Source organism: Mytilus californianus, unplaced genomic scaffold, assembly GCF_021869535.1.
Source record: "Mytilus californianus isolate M0D057914Y unplaced genomic scaffold, xbMytCali1.0.p SCAF_1, whole genome shotgun sequence".
Lineage (NCBI taxonomy): Eukaryota > Metazoa > Mollusca > Bivalvia > Mytilida > Mytilidae > Mytilus > Mytilus californianus.
In genome coordinates, this window is record NW_026262581.1 from 112791483 (window position 1) to 112812853 (window position 21371).

Genomic DNA, 21371 nt, shown 5'->3' on the forward strand with positions numbered 1-21371 from the left:
TGCTGCCTTTATTTCAATTTAATGTGACCACAACCTCATAGTAAACCACCTTGAAGTCAAGTAACAGTAAATGGACTATGTCACAGATTTTAGTAAAATTTTGCATACAACTTTGACTCGTTGAACTATAACTATCAATCAAAAAAATAATGAATTTCTCTCTTTTATTATCTGAAGTATCACTGATCGAATTCTCTCAAAATAGGTGAACATTGTATAGAAAGCACATAAAATCAGCGAAAAACATTCTGAAATTTGTCTTCAAATCATCAAATCTCTATTTTTAAATCATTTCAAAAGGAGCCTTACTGCCTTAAAGTTTCACTTTGTTCAGAGAATCTGAAAGTGAAGATCGATCATTCATTTATTTAGTAACACTTAAGAAATGAATCTGCCAAAATTGTACTTATGCATGAATTATGTTTTAAAAGTTCATATCAAATTTCCTTGGATTATTAAGAAATTTCAAAAAAATGGAAACACATTTTGTAAAGATCTTAAGGTTTCTCAACTATGTATGAAAATAAAATGAAGAATTGCAGTGCTAGTATTCATATTTCTTGAAATCATCAAATCCTATACTGTTACTGTTTTTTTTTCTTCATTTGAATTAGATTTTTCAATTTGAATTCATATGTAAAAGCAATTATAACCATGACATTGACAATGGGATTGATAAGTTCAGAGGCTCTTGTTGGCTTGCTGTAATGTATAATGATGCCCTAAATAAAGTTATTCCTTCTAAACTGACCTAAGTATCAAACTATAACTCACTTATTGATGGAAATAAGTTTTAGATTAGGTGACATATACAGACTAGTGCCTTGAATCTAAAAAAAAGTCATTTGGTATTCATATTACATTTACATGTTCTCGTCCTTTTATATGCATATTAATTTGTTGCTGGACATTAAGCAGCCATCCATCCATCATCATCAGCATTAACTTATAAAAAGCCATTTGGTTATTCACATTTACTGGAAAACTGACCGACCTAACAAGCATTTTGATGTGAAACATTTAGACAATAAAAATGAAGCCAAGAGTAGCTTTCTCATGTTGAACTGGCAAGCACTACTTACAACCACCACATATATATATATTATATATAAATCTATATATAACCTATTAATCACAACTATAATGACATAATCATCATAACTGGATGCAAATATTTTTCAGTCCACAAACAAAATGAACGTGTGGTAATGTAACATTTATCAATCATGTGTACCTTTAATAGTATATATAGACTGTTGGATTTAGGTATGCTGTTTTGTTATACCCAGTTGAGTAATACAATTGTCATGCAAATTGTCTTGTCATTGAAATTTGAAGTCAATGACGCCTGAGCCTGAGTGACCTGCAAGACAAAAACTTCACAACATAAGGAACATATGAACAAAGCATTGTTATCCTTCTGAAATACAATCATCATACAAAGTTTTATACATTAATTACCATTTAATGTAATTTTCAGCTGATTAAAGACATTTGTATCACCTTTGTAACATTCATCATAGGCATCAAAATAACAAGAAAACTGCTACTCAGATATTTTTAATCAAATATTAGAATCTGAAAAATCTTGCTTCCATAAAAACTCCTTATGATAATTATTTCCAATCTCACAAGATCCAGAACAGGTATAAACACATAGAGTTCCCCAGTCTATACTATCTCCTAAACTGTCTACTTCTAAATAGGTCAGCAACTGTGGCATAATCTGTAAATAAACACAATATACCATTAATTCCAAACCATCTACATCAATTAAACAAATGTGTCATAACATGTAAAACAAAAGCAAAACAAGTGTCATAACATGTAATACAAAGGCAAAAAAAATGCAATGTCTGTATTCAATAATATACTATGCTGTGATCTTAACTAGAGGCTCCAAGGAACCTGAATTGTACAATAAAATAGAATAAAAGTTTCAAGAGTTTTTATAATATTAGCTATCCAGAGATTATAATTTTAGTGCTTTCATACCAACTACAAAAATGTACTTAACTTCCGAAGAAAAGATTTAGGATGTATATGTTTCAAAAATGACTTACTGTGGATTCATTATTATTCGTGGGATACCAATTTTAATGGATTTTGAGTTTAACACCTTTGGTTAAAACACGGAATCAAATATCCATGATCTACAATTTTTCCTCAATCCACAAAACTTGGTACCAACGTTAATAAATGAATCCCCAGTACCTAACAGTTGCTTATGAATACAACAAGGTTCCCACTATGTATTACCTCCTTAATTACACAAGCAACCTTACAAGTTCACTTTTATATATGCATCAAATAAAACTATTTGAAGTTAGAACTTAGTACAGAATATGTTGTAAAGTTGTATATATTTTTTTTCTGTGTTTTGGATTGCCTGTTTTCAAAACTGTCTTCAATGTTATGTAGGTTATATATGCAAGTTAAGAAAGTAAAGTTTTTGATATCTGCAAATTCACCTGAAACTCAAATGTTCTTGGTAAACCACATGAGCAATTAGGGATATCACCATCTTTTGGCATATGGCATTCAGAAACCCACAAGGGCTTTCCATTTCTCTGGTATCTCAAGACCTGAAGAACAATGATTTATATATTAAACATTTTTAAACAGAAAAAAACATCTTATTTTGGCAGCAAAATAAAAAAGACTTTTCAAAAGTTTGACCAATTTATTACATCCACATGGACAGAATTTAGGGAATGACAGACACTAATTAATGGCAACAGCTTATGTGACCTAAAAAGGGGATTAAGTGTCATAATAATTTAATTTTTTTATGAGAATGATACCTAGAAGTTACATATCAAAAATAAAAGTAGATAGAACTTTTTGTTTTTTTCCTTGGTAAATAATCTGCTTTTAATTGAACATGCAATTGTATGAAAACTAGTACAAAAAAATGTACTGCAAAGCAACTATTTTTTGTGACTTTGCAAGTATAAAAATAAAACAAATATAAATGGTTGTGAATATGTCAAAATTATGATCTTATGAATACATCAACAAACTTAAAAATCATTAAAAAAATCTTTGTGAAGTAGCTGGAAAAGGATAACACAAAAATAAGGATCCATGAAAATAAATTGGTTTACAGTACGACTGATTGTTTTTAAATGCTATGATAGGAGATAAATTTGTAACTTACAATTTATGTGTACATTTGGAATGATTTGCAATTGATAGCTCTAACAGCTATTTACATTTGTATATGTATGTATGCTGATTTCTTACTGTTAATTTATTCATAATGTCTAATATAAGACTACATAAACCATTTTGCTTTCATGGAAAATACTCACTTGCTCTTGTTCATCTTGTATCCTTTCTTTAAATTTCATGAAAACTTGATCTTGACTGTTGTCAGATACTGCCATCTTTTCTAAATCTTTTGCTGCACTATCAGGTAAAACTGATTCAGCTGCCTTTGACTTCATAAATTCTTCATATTCCTTTAGCTTTTCTTCTTCACTTTTCTCCTTTTCAGTTTCATTAGGTAATATCTCAGGTTCAGTTATAAGTTCATATTCAGGAAAATTGCAGTCAGGATAAACTTTAATTCTACTCACTGTTTTTGCTATAAACAATATAAATAATAATAATAATAATAATAATAAATTCTTTATTTAAAGAGGGTAAACTCAGTTAGTTACAATAAACTAATCTTCCCTGAGGCCCTCACATACAAATTACAATACAATAAAAAAACAGATATTTACACATAGTTAATTTACAGTCAATTAGTTCAATGTAATATTACTAACATGATAAGATATAAGGCTGTTCAAGATGTACATGTAGTCAAAAAATCAAATACAAATATAAATAAAAGAATATACAAATACATTGTACAAAACATAATCTAAAATAAGCATTTTTACACTGTCACTCAATGTGGTTTTGACATGGCAATAATGTTGATTGAATGAAAAATATGCAATTGTATATACATTTATACACGAATTACTTGTTTTAAGCAACAAAACTGTACCAAACTGTAAAGTCACTATTACCATAGATCGGGAACTCTGATGTTCGATGGTTACATGTATTATAAAACCACTTTTACCTTTAACAATTGATTAAAAAAAGATTCATATTGATAAAATAACACATCAAAAACAATATGTTATTTTTATTAACACAAATAAACCAGTTTTAGACTACCAGACTCTACCATACACTTACAGACTTCTACAGACACAGTATGACTAATATATATAATCACCCTTTTATCATTGTTTATGAATATTCTTATAAAGTACATAAATTTTTACAAATTCTTTACAATGAATATAATTTTATGATTAAAATATATTTTCCATTTTTTGTAAACGTCCGCAGTGGCGGATCCAGATATTTTCATAAGGGGGCCCACTGACTGCCATAGAGGGGGCCCCCTCCAGTCATGCTTCAGTGATTCCCTAAATAATCAACCAAATTTTTCCCACAAAAGGGGGGGGGGGCCTGGGCACCCTGTGCTCCCCTAAATCCGCCTCTGGTCTGTTTGTAGCTGGGACTAATATATGATTTAATAATTATTGGTTCCTGTTTGTAGGAAAAGAACAATTAATTTTCCCTCCCTTTATACCGAAGTTACCAAACGGCTGAAAAACCATGGCCAAACAGGAACTGGCAGTATGGCTGAGTCGACTGTGACCGAACTGGCAGTTAAACTTAATTAGTTCAATAAATGGCTGAAAGGCCTTGCATCAAGTTAAATATAATGAACATTTTGTAACAGTACCCAAATTGCACCGAGTACTCAAATTGCACCGAGTACTCAAATTGCACAGAGTACCCAATTTGCACCCATTTTACATAAAAAGTGACGGATATCTTATATGTTTTCTTAGTGACTAAACAATTCGTTTTTTTATCATTTATCATTTACATGATGATGTACGTGCTTCAACATAGCTAAATATCCAGTCACATCATATATCCACAGATGAAGTCTTCAGTTTAAAAAGTAAAATTTAAGGAAACGTTGCATGCAAAGTCTACAAAAGTCTACTTTTAATAAACTGTTGTCACAGAAATATGTCTCACATGTCTGCAAATCTGATGGACAGCAACATCGCAAAAATTCAAAGTTTCTGGACCATGAACTAGGGGGCAGGGCCTTGATATAGTAATCAAACTGATTTGTACTGATAGTAATGCAACTTTATACAAAATATCATTGATCTGTCACAAGTAGTTCCTATCAAACTAACTTAAGCAGAAAACTTAACATTGAAAATTGCTTATTAATTGAAAGTCTCTGGACCTTGACCTAGGGGGCAGGGCCTCGAAAATAGCTATCAAACTGATGTGTGCTGGTAGTACCCGGTAATGCAACTTAATAGAAAACATCATTGATCTATCACAAGTAGTTCCTATCAAACTAACTTACATGTAAGCAGAAAACTTAACATTGAAAACTGCTTAATAATTGAAAGTCGCTGGACCTTAACCTAGGGGGCATGGCCTCGAAATAGCCTTCAAACTGATGTGTACTGATAGTAATGCAACTTAATAGAAAACATCATTGATCTATCACAAGTAGTTCCTATCAAACTAACTTACATGTAAGCAGAAAACTTAACATTGAAAATTGCTTATTAATTGAAAGTCGCTGGACCTTAACCTAGGGGGCAGGGCCTCGAAATAGCCTTCAAACTATGTGTACTGATAGTAATGCAACTTAATAGAAAACATCATTGATCTATCACAAGTAGTTCCTATCAAACTAACTTACATGTAAGCAGAAAACTTAACATTGAAAATTGCTTATTAATAAAAAGTCACTGGACCTTGACCGAGGGGGGAAGGCCTCGAAATAGATGTCAAACTGATTTGTACTGATAGTAATGCAACTTTATACAAAATATCATTGATCTGTCACAAGTAGTTCCTATCAAACTAACTTAAGCAGAAAACTTAACATTGAAAATTGCTTATTAATTGAAAGTCTCTGGACCTTGACCTAGGAGGCAGGGCCTTGAAAAGAGCTATCAAACTGATATGTACTGGTAGTAATGCAACCTAATAGAAAAAATCATTGATCTATCACAAGTAGTTCCTATCAAACTAACTTACATGTAAGCAGAAAACTTAACATTGAAAATTGCTTATTAATTGAAAGTCGCTGGACCTTAACCTAGGAGGCAGGGTCTCGAAATAGTCTTCAAACTGATGTGTAATGATAGTAATGCAACTTAATAGAAAACATCATTGATCTATCACAAGTAGTTCCTATCAAACTAACTTACATGTAAGCAGAAAACTTAATATTGAAAATTGCTTATTAATAGAAAGTCACTGGACCTTGACCAAGGGGGGAAGGCCTCGAAATAGATGTCAAACTGATATGTACTGATAGTAATGCAACTTTATATAACAACAAATGCAGGAACTATATCAATTGGACCTGCTTTGATACGATAACTGCACTTGAATTTTTACTAGATAACATTTTTGTTTGCTATGGAGATTCCGTATATCTTCAAGTTATCGGAATTCCAATGGGGACTTACTGTGCACCACTTATTGTGGACCTGTTTCTGTGTTGTTATGAGTTACAATTAATGACTAAAATCAGTAAAGACCCATCAAACAACATCTGATACAAAAATTTCATAACACTTTTAGATATTTGGATGATATATTGGCTCTCAATAATGACGACTTCAGTGTGTACACTAAAGAGATTTATCCTTCTGAACTGACTTTAAATAACGCTAATACTAAAAATGAACAGTGCCTTTTCCTGGATCTTGATATTTTTATCTTTAACAGTGCCTTTTCCTTTTTTTTTAATTAAACCCCATTACTAGTAAACTTAAAATCTGAAATTTATAAAAATTGAAAAGGAGCTTACGTCAATAGATATAAACAATTCACCAAAATTTCAGGAAAACTCCTCAAAGCATTTTTGAGTTATTGTCCAAAAACTGGAAAATCCCCCTTTTTGTAATGAATAAAACCCCATAACTCGAAAACATAAAATCTAAAATTTATAAAAATCGAAAGGGAGCTCATGTCAATATATATATACAATTCACCAAAGTATCTTGCAAATTGGTGAAAGTATTTTTGAGTTTTTGTCCAAAAACCTGAAAATCCCCCTTTTTGTAATGAATAAAACCCCAAAACTCGGAAATGTAAAATCTAAAATTTATAATAAACAAAAGGGAGCTCATGTCAATAGATATAAACAATTCACCAAAGTTTCATTCAAATTGGTTAAAGCGTTTTTGAGTTAATGTCCGACATGTTGACGACGGATGGACGGACAGACATGTTGTAACGGACAGACAGATGGACAATGGTATACCTTATACGTCCCGTAAACGGGCATATAAAAAATAATTAGCAAACCAGAAAAATTCTGTTTAGGAATGTTTTGACCTCCCAAAACTTGAGAATTTTTTTGGGGTTGTAAAAAAAATTACATGTATAAGTTAATTTTTGGATAATTAATTTAAGGGAAGATAATTCTAACCATGAAAATAAAATAAAAATCGTGCAAACTTGCTTATACAAGTAAATATTACTCACATCTTAAATAAAAATGACTTGTATAAAAATGTTATCCCTGACTGACAGATGTGTAGTTAGTCTATGGTCTGCAAATTGTCAAAAAATATCATAAGGACTTATGAGCTACATGTAAGGTTCCTCAGCTACATTTTCAATTCAACATGCTTTCAAAAATTAATTTGCGGATGTAAATAGTAAATAAGATTGTACAATGTATCTATAAAATAAACACACAATGGAAATTTTTGTCTGTTTCTTCAATAAATCAAGGCGAAAAAAACTGTCAAAATAGATGCATCATGTTAGTATTTCAAACATAATTTTTGAAAAGATATTACAAAAATAAATCATTATTTCCAAATTTGGTAGTAATTAGTTCAACGAATGATTTTTGAGGTATCTTAATTATTTTGTCAAATCATTATTCTTACGAAGACCAAATCATAAAATCGCTCAGGACACAAAATCCAAAAAGGGATTAGAATTACTGTAGACATACCTGAGGCTGAGGCAGGTGTTGGTACATTACTTTTGCACACTGCCTTATGTCCTGTTTTCCAGTCTGCTTCTTGATGTTCTTTACTACAGTATGTTGCACTCTGGCATCTTGCACATCTTTTCGACCCTCTAAGTCCGCACACTACACACAAATCCTGATAAAATTTTGCAGAGGGTCCATCGGTCTCTTTCTTTGGTGGCTCTGGACTGTAAAAGTCATTGTTGCGAGGCAATTGGGATCTTAATGCACAAAAGTTTTCATTGTTATTCTTACTACAGCATACGACATTTCTACAAACAAAAACAAACAACGCTCTGTGAAAAGCTTTCGGACTCTCTTCAAACGGACAGTACACTTGCATCAAAAATGATAGTATCTTTCCACATTTTGAACATTCAAGATCTTTGTTTGAAGGTATCGGTGAAAGAGATAGCCAAGCTGGTTTTCCTCCAACTTTACTTGGGAAATGAAAGCTACATAGCAAATGAGAGTCTGTTCTTTCTACAAAACCCAATTCCACGTTGTTGCTGTCCACCATATTGCTTCCGTTTCACTCTATGTCTTTTCGACGTTTATTAAAGGTATAATTTCACACAGGTTTCAAATACAGTAACGACGGTGATTTAAAGTACTCGACACTAATTCCATATTTGAAATATCTAAATACCAAAAAGAAATAAAAAGATGCCAGGCCACGGACACAGTCATGGTGAAGGGGGCTGTGAACATGATCATGACCATGCCCCTGAATCAGATCTGGCTTCATCATACAGCCTTTACTTAAAGATAGATACAGAAAGAGTTACATGTTTAAATGAATCAACCGAAGATTCTGGAAAGCATGTATTTAAACCATGGGACAAAAGGATGGATAAAGAAAAGGTACACATGCAAGATTTAAAAAATAATTAATTTGATATGAGGCAGGTGCTGCTTGATCAGCTCCCGAAAGATAATTGGTGCATTTTTGTTTTCATCAAACATCATCATACTGTTATCGCTAGTCAAGTATCCAAATTTACAGGACTTAGGCTATTTCTCAAATCATGTCTTTCACCGGAAAAGATCGTCAATTACCCACTCCTTTATGACGTCATTTACCAGGTAGAAGGCACGCCTGTATCCCTGCACTATTAAAGTTTCAAGCATTTTCAGGATCGTCGTTCTGCAGGGTAGTCTAGAAATAATTTATGTTCCGTAAGTACGTAACCTCAATTCCCGTACAACGGAAGGGAGGGTGACAAACCAAATAGATCTTAATTTCTCGAATATTTTGTGCAGTTTAGCATCGAACTTTTTCACCCGTTCGCTCAACAGGTGTTGGAAGTGATGATGCTATATTATGGTCAAGTGGTGATGGAAGTCACATGACAGATTGAACTAACTACCGTATCCCGGAACTGGTGTATTGTTACACAGGCACTTGTCTCTGAAAAAAATGTTCCTATATACCTTAATATAAGCATGTCAGAGCTCAGACATATATAAGTCTAAATCTGTGTTTGACTCGTAGAAGTCTAAATTTGTAGGTTTCAAGATTTGTCTCCCTTTAATTTAAGACAAACTATGACTTCAATAAGTCAATTGGTGTTAAGCAAGAAATATTTGACCTGAATTAAAAAGTTGCAAGTATTGACCCCTATAAGTCGATAAGTTACCAAAATTGGTCAACTTCAAGACCCAAGCATATTTATAAAAAGGTCAAGCATCTACATGGATGAAATTATGACAACATTGAAAGACAATGCTTTGTCTTCTAAAGAAAAATATGCATGAGGGCCTAAAAAAACGGAGATAATGTTTATTTACTTTACAATGCAACCATCTATAACCACACAAAATGAGGAAAATAATCTTATGTTAAGTAAAAATGTTCAATTAGATAATTAAATATAGATAGCTCAGGTCCTTGTGAACTCTCAGACAGGTTTATGATGTCATAGGTGGTGCACTTTGGCTACTAATTAAAATCAAGTCTTTTCATAAACATAAATAGACCTAAACAAGTCTGTTATTTTCTGACTTAAATAAGTCTGAAAATGAAAACACATTTTTATAATAAATACATTTTTTGACTTCTGTAAGTCAAAAACAAAAAACGACTTGTTTATGTCTGAGCTCTGACTGATAAGTGGCAATGTATATTTGTTCAGCCTAACAGAAGTTCCACTGGAAAATTTGTTATAAATTTTGCCATAATATCTGCTCCTGTTGGCACAAATATTCTATAACCTTAAGGAACAAATACTGTAATAGTTGTTCCAGTGGAAATAATATTACAGAATATTTTTTTCCACATGGAACTTATATTACGAAGGAACTTCTATTTCATGACAACACAAGGTACCTAACTCGCATTTATGAGAAATAACACCCGGTCTCGAACTCCCGTTATAATTCCATTCTGCGGTTGTTCTATCCCACTGAAATTTTGATGTCATAAATCTTCATTGAATTATCTACAAAAAGGTGTATAACATGCATAACATGCCTTTTTTGTTATCGGAATCATTCGTAGCAGTCCTTCCAAGTAGGTAATCCCTATATTATTTCGACTTCTCACAGTCATGTGGCAATGTTAATCTGGCGTATAGCATGGAACACAAAGTAAAAACTGCACATCTGTTGCAAAAAAAATATCTTACATTGCAACTTCATCTTGTCCCTTATTTAATAAGTGGCATCAACATCGCACTAGGAGTACTTTTCAGTACTCAGATAAACAAATTTGCTCCTTTTTAATGATTTAGGGGAAGAAACGAAATACCTGATAGGGTTTTATATCTGACATTGGAAAAGTATGATAATAACATGATAATCCATATGATTGATCGATTGTTGGTGTAAAACTGTAAATGCCACTTTCAGCTCTCTTGGCTATATCATGGCTTCAAGTTTTTTTTTTGGTGAAGGAAGCTGGAGTACCTAGAGAGAACTACAGACCTTTGCAAGGAAAACTTGTAATCCTTGTCAATTAAGAGTCCAATGCACCTTGCCAAAAGTGTGGTTCAAATTTGGAATAAATAATGTGTATATCTTACAATTAATTGGAATTTTAAAATCCTATTTCTATCTAAATTAACTTGGATCATAGAAATTTTGATAAAATCAGCATGAAAAAAAAAACAAAGCTTAAAGTAGACAACATTGTAGAAAGGCAGAACTTTTACATGTTATTACATATAGTACACTGTTACATTTGTAAATAGGTTTAACAACAGCTTCAATTACTCCTAAAGACTTTAATAGTTTCATTTTGATATATGAAAAATTAAACTTATATCTTTTGTTTATTTTAGTTTGTTGAGAGTGATGCTGATGAAGAACTGCTGTTTAATATTCCGTAAGTATTATGAATGTACTTATTTCCTCTTGCCAGAGAAGCAACAGGTATATGTTTATTTAGCTGAGAGAGTAAAAATGAATATTGGATTTTCTACCAATGTAAGCTGAATTAAACATTTCTGATGTTTTATTATGTGGAGTAGTTACAGGTAACTTAAACATGTAAAAAAAAAAACAACGGGAAAATAAATTGGAAGTGTAATCTATACTCATTAACAAAAAAAATGCACCACCTCCATTGATTTCTTTGGAATAACAATTCCTATTGCTTATAGCCTTTTAAAAAAGTTTTGAAATAAGACAAAATTTTGAGACAATTCCGAAATCTGGTTTTTGACTTCTCAAAAAACCACAATGTAAAGTTTTCATCCCAAAACAAAAAATGTTGCCAAATTTGTGAAAACTGATGTCCCATGCATTTTTTTCCTCCTAAAAACATTTGAAAAATGACTTTGAAGTTCAAATATTTTATGGAATTTTTTTCTAGTCACCTATTTGAAATTGCCAAATCTCAGTTTAGTGTATGCTTCTATCACAAATTCCTTCAGAAATCAACCAAATTTAACTATTGGTAGTTCTACTAATCACTAGACTTTAGATAAAACTTTAAGAACATTTTTCCTTTGTTTGTTTTATTTTTCATCAAGAATCAGACTTGCTTGTACCCCATGTTTAAATTTGGCTTAGTCAAATAAGAAAATAAATCAGTTTGACCTCCAACAGGGTGGAAAAGGGAAATGACTCCAACTCAAATAATGTCAGTGGAAACTATTACCGGTACAGAAGTGAGTGAATGAAATTTGATAAATCAACATGATCAACAATTAATATAATGTGGTTAATTTGTTTTTGATAATTTATATACATTGTATGGGTGAGAAAACAGAACTACTGCTAAATATTTACTATCCTCTGGGAAAAACATTTATTTATCATATCATTTGCAAATTTATATCTTTTAAGCTCACCTGGCCCAAAGGGCCAAGTGAGCTTTTCTCATCACTTGGCGTCCGTCGTCGTCTTCCGTTAACTTTTACAAAAATCGTCTCCTCTGAAACTACTAGGCCAAATTTAACCAAACTTGGCCACAATCATCATTAGGGTATCTAGTTTAAAAAATGTGTCTGATGACCCCGCCTGCCAACCAACATGGCCGACATGGCTAAAAATAGAACATAGGGGTAAAATGCAGTTTTTGGCTTATATCTCTGAAACCAAAGCATTTAGAGCAAATCTGACATGGGGGGTAAAATGTTCATCAGGTCAAGATCTATATGCCCTGAAATTTTCAGATGAATCAGACAACCCGTTGTTGGATTGCTGCCCCTGAATTGGTAATTTTAAGGCAATTTTTCCGTTTTTATACGACCGCAAAAAAATTTTGCGGTTGTATATTGGTATGACGTTGGCGTCATCGACGTTGTCATCGTCTCCGGCGTTGTCGTCCGAAGACACATTGGTTTTCGCACTCTAACTTTAGTTTAAGTGAATGGATCTCTTTGAAATTTTACCATAAGGTTCAATACCACAAAAGGAAGGTGGGGATTGATTTTGGGGGTTATGGTACCAACAGTTAAGGAATTAGGGGCCAAAAAGGGGCTAAAAATAAGCATTTTCTAGTTTCCAGACAATAACTGTGGAACGGTGTATGGATCTCTCTGAAATTATACTACAAGTTTCCATACCACAAAGGGATGGTTAGGATTTGCTTTGGGGGGGTTATGGCTCAAACCGTTTAGGAATTAGGGGCAAAAAAGGGGGAAAAACAAGGTTGTCCTGGTTAATGGACAAATACTTTAGTACAAAACATAATTTAAAGCAGTGTAAGGAAGATAAATCAAATACATCATTGAAATTATCTCCCTTACACTGCTTTTAAATTATGTATAAAGTAATGATTAATGAACAATTAAGATAATTTAAAACAGTGTAAGGGAGGTAATCCAAATACAATGTTTTGGTTACTTCCCTTACACTGCTTTTAAATTATGTTTAAAGAAATGTATATTTATAAAGGAAGACCAGTAAAAATATCTGCAAAAAATTCCATATGAAAGATTTGACACTATATTTTAAATTCTATTATAAAATAGATTAAGTTAGCACTATGGTAAATTTAAATGGGTAATTATGGTTGCAAACTCCATTGGAAATTTGAATTGAGATTATGACCATATCTTGATGCACAGTATGGCGCATTAGATTTGTAAAATCTTTGACCACATTTATTTATTTGTTATGCCGAATCTAACCGTGTATTTAGATTTTTAATTTTGGGTCCAGGTTTCAAATTGGTCTACATTAAGGTCCAAAGGGTCCAAAATTAAACTTTGTTTGATTTTAACAAAAATTGAATATATGGGGTTCTTTGATATGCTGAATCTAAACATGCATTTAGATTTTTGATTTTTGGCCCAGTTTTCAAGTTGGTCCAAATTGGGGTCCAAAATTAAACTTTGTTTGATTTCAACAAAAATTGAATATATGGGGTTCTTTGATATGCTGAATCTAACCATGTATTTAGATTTTTTATTTGTGGGCCCCGCTATCAAATTGGTTCATATTGAGGTCAAAAGGGTCCAAAATTAAACTTTGTTTGATTTCATCAAAAATTGAATGATTGTGGTTCTTTGATATGCCAAATCTAACCGTGTTTTTAGATTTTTAATTTTGGGTCCCGTTTTTTTAAATTGGTCTACATTAAGGTCCAAAGGGTCCAAAATTAACTTAGTTTGATTTTAACAAAAATTGAATTCTTGGGGTTCTTTGATATGCTGAATCTAAACATGTGTTTAGATTTTTGATTATGGGCCCAGTTTTCAAGTTGGTCCAAGTTGGGGTCCAAAATTAAACTTTTTTTGATTTCAACAAAAATTGAATATATGGGGTGCTTTGATATGCTGAATCTAACCATGTATTTAGATTTTTTATTTGTGGGCCCCGCTATCAAATTGGTTCATATTGAGGTCAAAAGGGTCCAAAATTAAACTTAGTTTGATTTTAACAAAAATTGAATTCTTGGGATTCTTTGATATGCTGAATCTAAACATGTGTTTAGATTTTTGATTATGGGCCCAGTTTTCAAGTTTGTCCAAGTTGGGGTCCAAAATTAAACTTCTTAGACCACATTCTTTCTGTGTCAGAAACCTATGCTGTGTCAAATATTTAATCACAATCCAAATTCAGAGCTGTATCAAGCTTGAATGTTGTGTCCATACTTGCCCCAACTGTTCAGGGTTTGACCTCTGCGGTCGTATCAAGCTGCGCCCAGCGAAGCATTTTATTGGTTATTATCCTGAATATTATTATAGATAGAGATAAACTGTAAACAGCAATAATGTTCAGCAAAGTAAGATCTACAAATAAGTCAACTTGACCAAAATGGTCAGTTGACCCCTTAAGGAGTTATTGCCCTTTATAGTCAATTTTTAACCATTTTTCGTAAATTTTTGTAATCTTTTACAAAAATCTTCTTCTCTGAAACTACTGAGACAAATTTAACCAAACTTGTCCACAATCATCATTAGGGTATCTAGTTTAAAAAATGTGTCCGATGACCCCGCCCGCCAACCAAGATGGCCAACATGGCTAAAAAATAGTACATAGGGTAAAATGCAGTTTTTGGCTCATATCTCTGAAACCAAAGCATTTAGAGCAAATCTGATGAGTATAAAATTGTTCATTAGGTCAAGATCTATCTGCCCTGAAATTTCAGACCAATCAGGCAACCCGTTGTTGGGTTGCTGCCCCTGAATTGGTAATTTTAAGGAAATTTTGCCGTTTTTGGTTATTATCTTGAATATTATTATAGATACAGATAAACTGTAAACAGCAATAATGTACAGCAAAGTTAGATCTACAAATAAGGCAACATGACCAAAATTGTCAATTGACCCCTTAAGGAGTTATTGCCCTTTATAGTTAATTTTTTACAATTTTCATAAATTTTGTAAATTTTTGTAAATTTTTACAAAGTATTTTCCACTGTAACTACCGGGCCAAGTTCATTATAGATAGAGATAATAGTAAGGAGCAAGAATGTTCAGTAAAGTAAGATCTACAAACACATCACCATCACCAAAACACAATTTTGTCATGAATCCATCTGTGTCCTTTGTTTAATATGCACATAGACCAAGGTGAGCGACACAGGCTCTTTAGAGCCTCTAGTTATAATTTCATAAATTGTTTCAAATTTGATTTGATTAGAAGATTTAATATTTGCTTTTAGATTTACAGGCAATGTGAAATTAAAGGGAATAATTTTGATTGGAGGAGAAGATGACACACACCCTAACAAAATGAGACTGTGAGTTGATAATGCTGATGTGTATGTTTAATGACTTGATAATAACTCTTTGTATGATGTATTTGTCAAATAAGCTTAGATATCGTATCTTTTGCTTATTAAGAACAGTGTTTGATATTCTTTTTTTAGATATCATAAGTATGATGTTTTGTTTTTTTTTATCAGAATACAAGGAGATATACAGAGTTCTCGAAAGTGGTGGTCCGAATGTTTTGAACACCAAAATTTGGCATAGGACCGACACAATTTTGGTATTTTGCAATAGAAATAATAGTGAGGACCAGCAGATTTTCTTTAAGGACCACCACGATAAAAAAGATTTCGAGAACTCTGGATGTAGGGTACATATGTTAATGAGACAGCAACCCAAGGATACACACAAAAAAATTAACATCTGTAGGTCAACTACAATCTTTAACAATAGACAAGTGTCAAGTTATAAATTGTCTTGAGCCGAGTAAAGTGACTATATTTAAAATGACATCAGCATATTGATTGCTAAAGGACATCTCTTCCAAAATCTTCTGTGAGACTATTGCTTAATATCTTTGTTACAGATGTTCATTGATATTCCATTTATCATAGCCATAATTTGTACCTCATTTTCTAAATCAGGACTTTTCACCTGATTTTTTACTTGTTGTGCAGAACTCAACATGTGCCATCAGTTCAATTAAGTTGAAGCAGAACTGTATACCTTTCTGGAGCACCTTTGTTTACTAGTTTATTGTGAGGTTTGTGTTGCCCAATCTTTAGTTTTCTCTGCAATTTTTTGTGGATTATTGTTTGTCTGTTTTGTTTACTTTTGTTTGGCCAATAGTGTTTTATGTCCTTCTATGACACGATTTGTAATGCCTCCTTGGTACTTCTTAATTTTTTTGCATCTTTTTCACAATATTTTTCTCATGTAAATTTTGAACATGAAGGGTTGTATATGTCACTAAGAAAGAAGCAATAATAATTAAAACCTGCATTGTAGTGCAAAAAAGGTATGGGTGGAGGGACAAGAATAAGATTACTTGTACAGTACCTGTTGTATAAGCTGGCTGTGAAAGTTTTATAAAGGGAAATGTAAATTTTTTTAAAAATTTTATAAGATTGCACATTTCATATGTCATGAATCTTCATTTGAAAACATTATACCCTGAAAAACAAGCTTCATTTGTATTTCTTTGTGGGAAGTAATGTTGCTAAGCCTTTTATTTTTCCGTTTATGTGTTTTGAGAGGACAGAGAGACATTCAAAACTTCAGCTACATGTTTATGCTTCCTGAAATTTTTTGTAGCACTCACTTTTCATGTTTCACTCCCCCTATTGGAATTCTTTAAAATTCTGACACAATCGCAATTGGTTTGATAAAATCAAACTGTACAAACAATTTTACAAACTGCTCAAGGATAGCCAAAGTCTATTGTCATCAAATTTAGCAGTGCTAGTCCAAGAAAATAGACTACATACAATCCTATTAGATTTGATTTCCACTACATCTTAACTATCACAGTACAAATTAATACCTTACATTATCAATTGTAAAAGTAAAAACATATGAGCATGACAAAAAGAAGGGTAGTCATTTTTGAATTGAGATCTTTTTGACAAATTTAAGCTTTCATACTATTGTTGAATGAACTGCAATATGTGGAGAGCAACACTAACAGTCAAGTCACAGTAATTCCTTAATAATATGGTACATATCATTAATACAACAACCTTTGACAGATTTATTAACATGTAAACATGATGAAGCAGGGTTAAATAAGACTGTAGATTAACCCATCCCCCCCCCCCCCCTTTGCTTAGATCATAGACTGAACAAATAATCAATTTGTCACATGACAAGTATAATAGCTAAACTATTATTACACATTCCCATGCATATGTTTCCTCTTCATTGGTTTTGAACTTAAAATAATAATGTTACCTGATGATATTTCATAAAGGTTTACTGTATTTATATTTTAGATTTAAAAATCGTGCTAATATGACATTTGATGATGTTAGTGTTGATGCAGACCAGGAATTTGAAGTTCATCCAGATACACAAGGAGTTGTGGAATATAATCCTAAGTATGTACAATAAGTTCTTGAGTTATTAAAGAAGAAAGATTTTCCTTTAACTCTTTAATTAATTTTTAGCAAATCTGGGACAAAGAACTCCCATTGACTTCAATTGGCATCTGTTGTAATTCTCAACATACATTATCATAAATTAAAATCTTTTCCAAAATTTCTTCTAAGAAATTACTCTCAACAGATTGAAGTACTTTAGCAATGAAAAAGGCTGAATTATTTTGGTGTTCAGGCGGTAAAGAGTTATTTACATCGTTTTATTGGTTTTATAAGGTTAACTCATTTATCTTAACTAAACTATTGTTAAAACTGGCAGTGAATATGAATGTATATTTACTGTAAACCAACTAATTATGGGAGAGATTTTATTGTGCAACTTTTGTGAGTTAAAATATTGTGAAAATGAATCTTCATGAAGATGTTAACTTTCTTATATGAATAAAAAACAATGTTTAAAACTGAAAAAAAACCATAAATAAAAGAGGGCTGAATAGGAAAAATACAGTATCTGTGAAAATAAGTTTACAGTATATGAATTAATGGAGAGATGGGGTTAAAGTCATAGACACAGCAACACATCAACATATTTAAACCAAAAAGATGGTAAGGTCTTCAATGATACACAGGTGTTCATACCTTATGTTATGATCCTTATTGACCACAAAATCAAGAGATTGTGAAAGAATTCCACAAAGTCCATGATGATCCAACACAGATCTATCTACAACAATTTTCTTTATGGACAAAAAGATTTTGGATCTTTATCTGTCATATTTTTTACTCACATATAGTCTTAGAAGGGAAATTCTATCTGTGTGGATTTTTAATACATTTATGATATTTTAATATGAAAATATCAAGGACTATACATAAGATAGAAAAAATTTAGACAAAGCAAAATGTAAGATAACATACTATTTTATATGGATATACATCTATATTTGATATCTTTAACAGAATGTGAAAAAAAAATAACAACTGTAAAATTATAATATATGTATCTGTGATGGATAATATAGGAAGATGTGGTATGAGTGCCAATGAGACAACTCTCCATCCAAGTAACAATTTATAAAAGTAAACCATTATAGGTCAAGGTACGGCCTTCAACACGGAGCATTGGCTCACACCGAACAGCAAGCTATAAAGGGCCCCAAAAATTACTAGTGTAAAACCATTCAAACGGAAAAACCAACGGTCTAAACTATATAAAAACAAGAAACGAGAAACACGTATGAACTACATAAACAGACGACAACTACTGCACATCAGATTCCTGACTTAGGACAGGTGCAAGCATTTGCAGCGGGATTAAACGTTTTAATGGTACCAAACCTTCTCCCTTTTCTAAAACAATAGTATAACATCACAACATAGAAAGACACACTATAAAATATCAATTGGAAGGCTTAACTCAATCAAAAAACGTAAATTAACACACAATGAACGAATAAATTTGATCTGTGATACCTGAATGCAAATACATAGTTAATAAAAATTATAAGGGATAAACAATTAAGGTCAAAAGTAAATAAACAGGTTTAAACAAAGTTAAAGTATGATACCACTGTGAAATGTTAAACAATATTGTATATATATATATTCTTTTGATGTTTTAGGGTCGTTAGATTCAGTTCTGTCCATCATCTGACAATACATTTTCCAAGCAACTTTGGTGCAGATAATACAAAAGTATACTATATAGGTTTGAAAGGAGATTTTACAGAGGTATTTCTTCTTTGATATTAACAATTAAAAATGATCAAAACTTTTATACCAGTTAATTAAAAGGAATATTAACCAACACATTTCTTATTGATACTTTTTATACCAAAACATTGAATGAGATTTAACAGAGTTATTACTTGTTGAAATTTTGAAGTGAAAATGATAAATAGTTTTTTTACAACCTCAAATTTTTAAAATCATATATTTTATAAAATTCTATCATCATGGTAACATCTGCTAGTACATAATTTCCTTAAGGTACACTTCATCTGATTGTTGAAACATGGATACAGTCTTATTTATGACAAAATGATTGATTGAGGTCTGTCTCCTGTTATTAGAGAACTTGGTTCTAAAATTCAAATAACTGTGCATATTTTCATTTCTCCTTTGACTAATACCAGTAATTGAATAATTGGATACTAGCAGTTGGTGCTAATTTATACAAAATACAGACAAAAGTTAAAATGATTTTGGTAATGTACCCTCAAGCTTCAGAATAAAAGATGCCGAAATATACATTGGCGTTTAGCTGAATTCTTTATAGACATTCGTTCATTGTTGAAGACCCTACATCAACTGTCAAGAATAAAAGCCCGGTTTATTGATAATTTTCTATTCTATGTATTGTGTGCGATTTTGTCCCATGTACATTTACTCCATATCCTTTCATTTTCTATGCAATTGCTGAAAAAGTAAGAACATAAATAGAATATTTGAAGTGTATTAGGAGAAAAATGTGTAATTGTGTAAAATATTGGTCTGTTTTTGGTATTTCAGACCAAAATAACACTATTCAAAGATTAAGATAAGGTTTTAGTAAAAAAGTTTATAAAAATATGTAAGTGACAGTTATGCTAATCAAATTATTTATACTGTTTAACCATACTGTACATATTTTATTAAGATCTGGAATCGAACATTCAATTTATGTTATTACGTCTTAACTTTTCAGATAATCAGTTTGATGAATATTTATATGTCGTTCAAAAAGACCCTATCACAAAGAAATGAACTGATCAACCTTTATGTCAAGTGAAGTAACACATGTTATTTATTTATTTAAGGCACACAGACATGAAGTGACAATTTGTACATATGAAGCCAGAGCAATGCCACAGGACCACAAGGCTAATGCATTTGATGGTGTTAATCATCAAATCTCATAACAAACTATGGAGACTTATTTTTATTATTATTTTATAAATAATTATTGCTGCAATATGTATTTTGAATAAATATTCTTTTGACATTTATTTTATACTATCTCAAAAACTGTGTATGGAAAACAATTTTGAAACAAATGAGAGAAATCATCGATAAGAAGATAAGTTATTATATTTGTGTACTATTTCACCTTATCAGTTGACCTGAATGTTCAAAATGAAGGAAGATATTGATTTTTATCATTTACATGTATTAATGATGGGGGGATTGTAACAATGCAATCATCTATATATTTTCTATGGGTAAACATCCCCCTGTCGACATCATAGAGACCAAACAGAAAGTTAGTGTTCCTTTAAATTGGTACATTTAATAACCCCCAGCAGTTATTTAACCAGATTTATGTTCCAATCCCCACCTCCATCAACTTGTCCTGCTCTGCAGATTTAATCAGCAGTTCAAAAAGAACAATGTCATTTTAAGAGGGATTTGCTGGATTTTTCCTGCTGGCACTTATGACACAGGTCTGAGATATCCCATAACAATCCAGACTTGCAGTAAGATAACTTCTGTATGTGTTAACAATTAATTTACAGCTATGGAACTTCTACATAGGAGGCATGATGTTATAATAAAGGTAATCTAAAAATACCAAATTTGCCTCCATTCCAGAATTTTCTTTATAAATCTCATATAGTCATTGAAACTTACGGA

At 31.8% G+C, this 21371-nt stretch overlaps 2 protein-coding genes and 1 long non-coding RNA gene across 4 annotated transcripts in view; 2 read left to right on the forward strand and 1 right to left on the reverse strand.

The window, feature by feature from the left end:
• Positions 1-21371, forward strand: part of LOC127711450 (uncharacterized) — a 344411-nt gene that overhangs the window by 285630 nt on the left and 37410 nt on the right. The window lies entirely within an intron of this gene.
• LOC127711357 (programmed cell death protein 2-like) lies at positions 1548-8596 on the reverse strand. The gene is made up of 4 exons (XM_052217391.1): positions 8039-8596; positions 3315-3589; positions 2472-2585; positions 1548-1726 (listed from the first exon to the last, which is right to left on the reverse strand). Exons 1-4 carry the CDS (start codon positions 8574-8576, stop codon positions 1565-1567), a joined length of 1089 nt encoding a protein of 362 aa, XP_052073351.1. The 5' UTR covers positions 8577-8596; the 3' UTR covers positions 1548-1564.
• On the forward strand, positions 8688-20746 carry LOC127711427 (PITH domain-containing protein GA19395-like). The gene is made up of 6 exons (XM_052217478.1): positions 8688-8920; positions 11338-11381; positions 15615-15692; positions 17655-17759; positions 19382-19490; positions 20558-20746. The coding sequence occupies exons 1-6, from the start codon at positions 8723-8725 to the stop codon at positions 20657-20659; spliced, it is 636 nt and encodes a 211-aa protein (XP_052073438.1). The 5' UTR covers positions 8688-8722; the 3' UTR covers positions 20660-20746.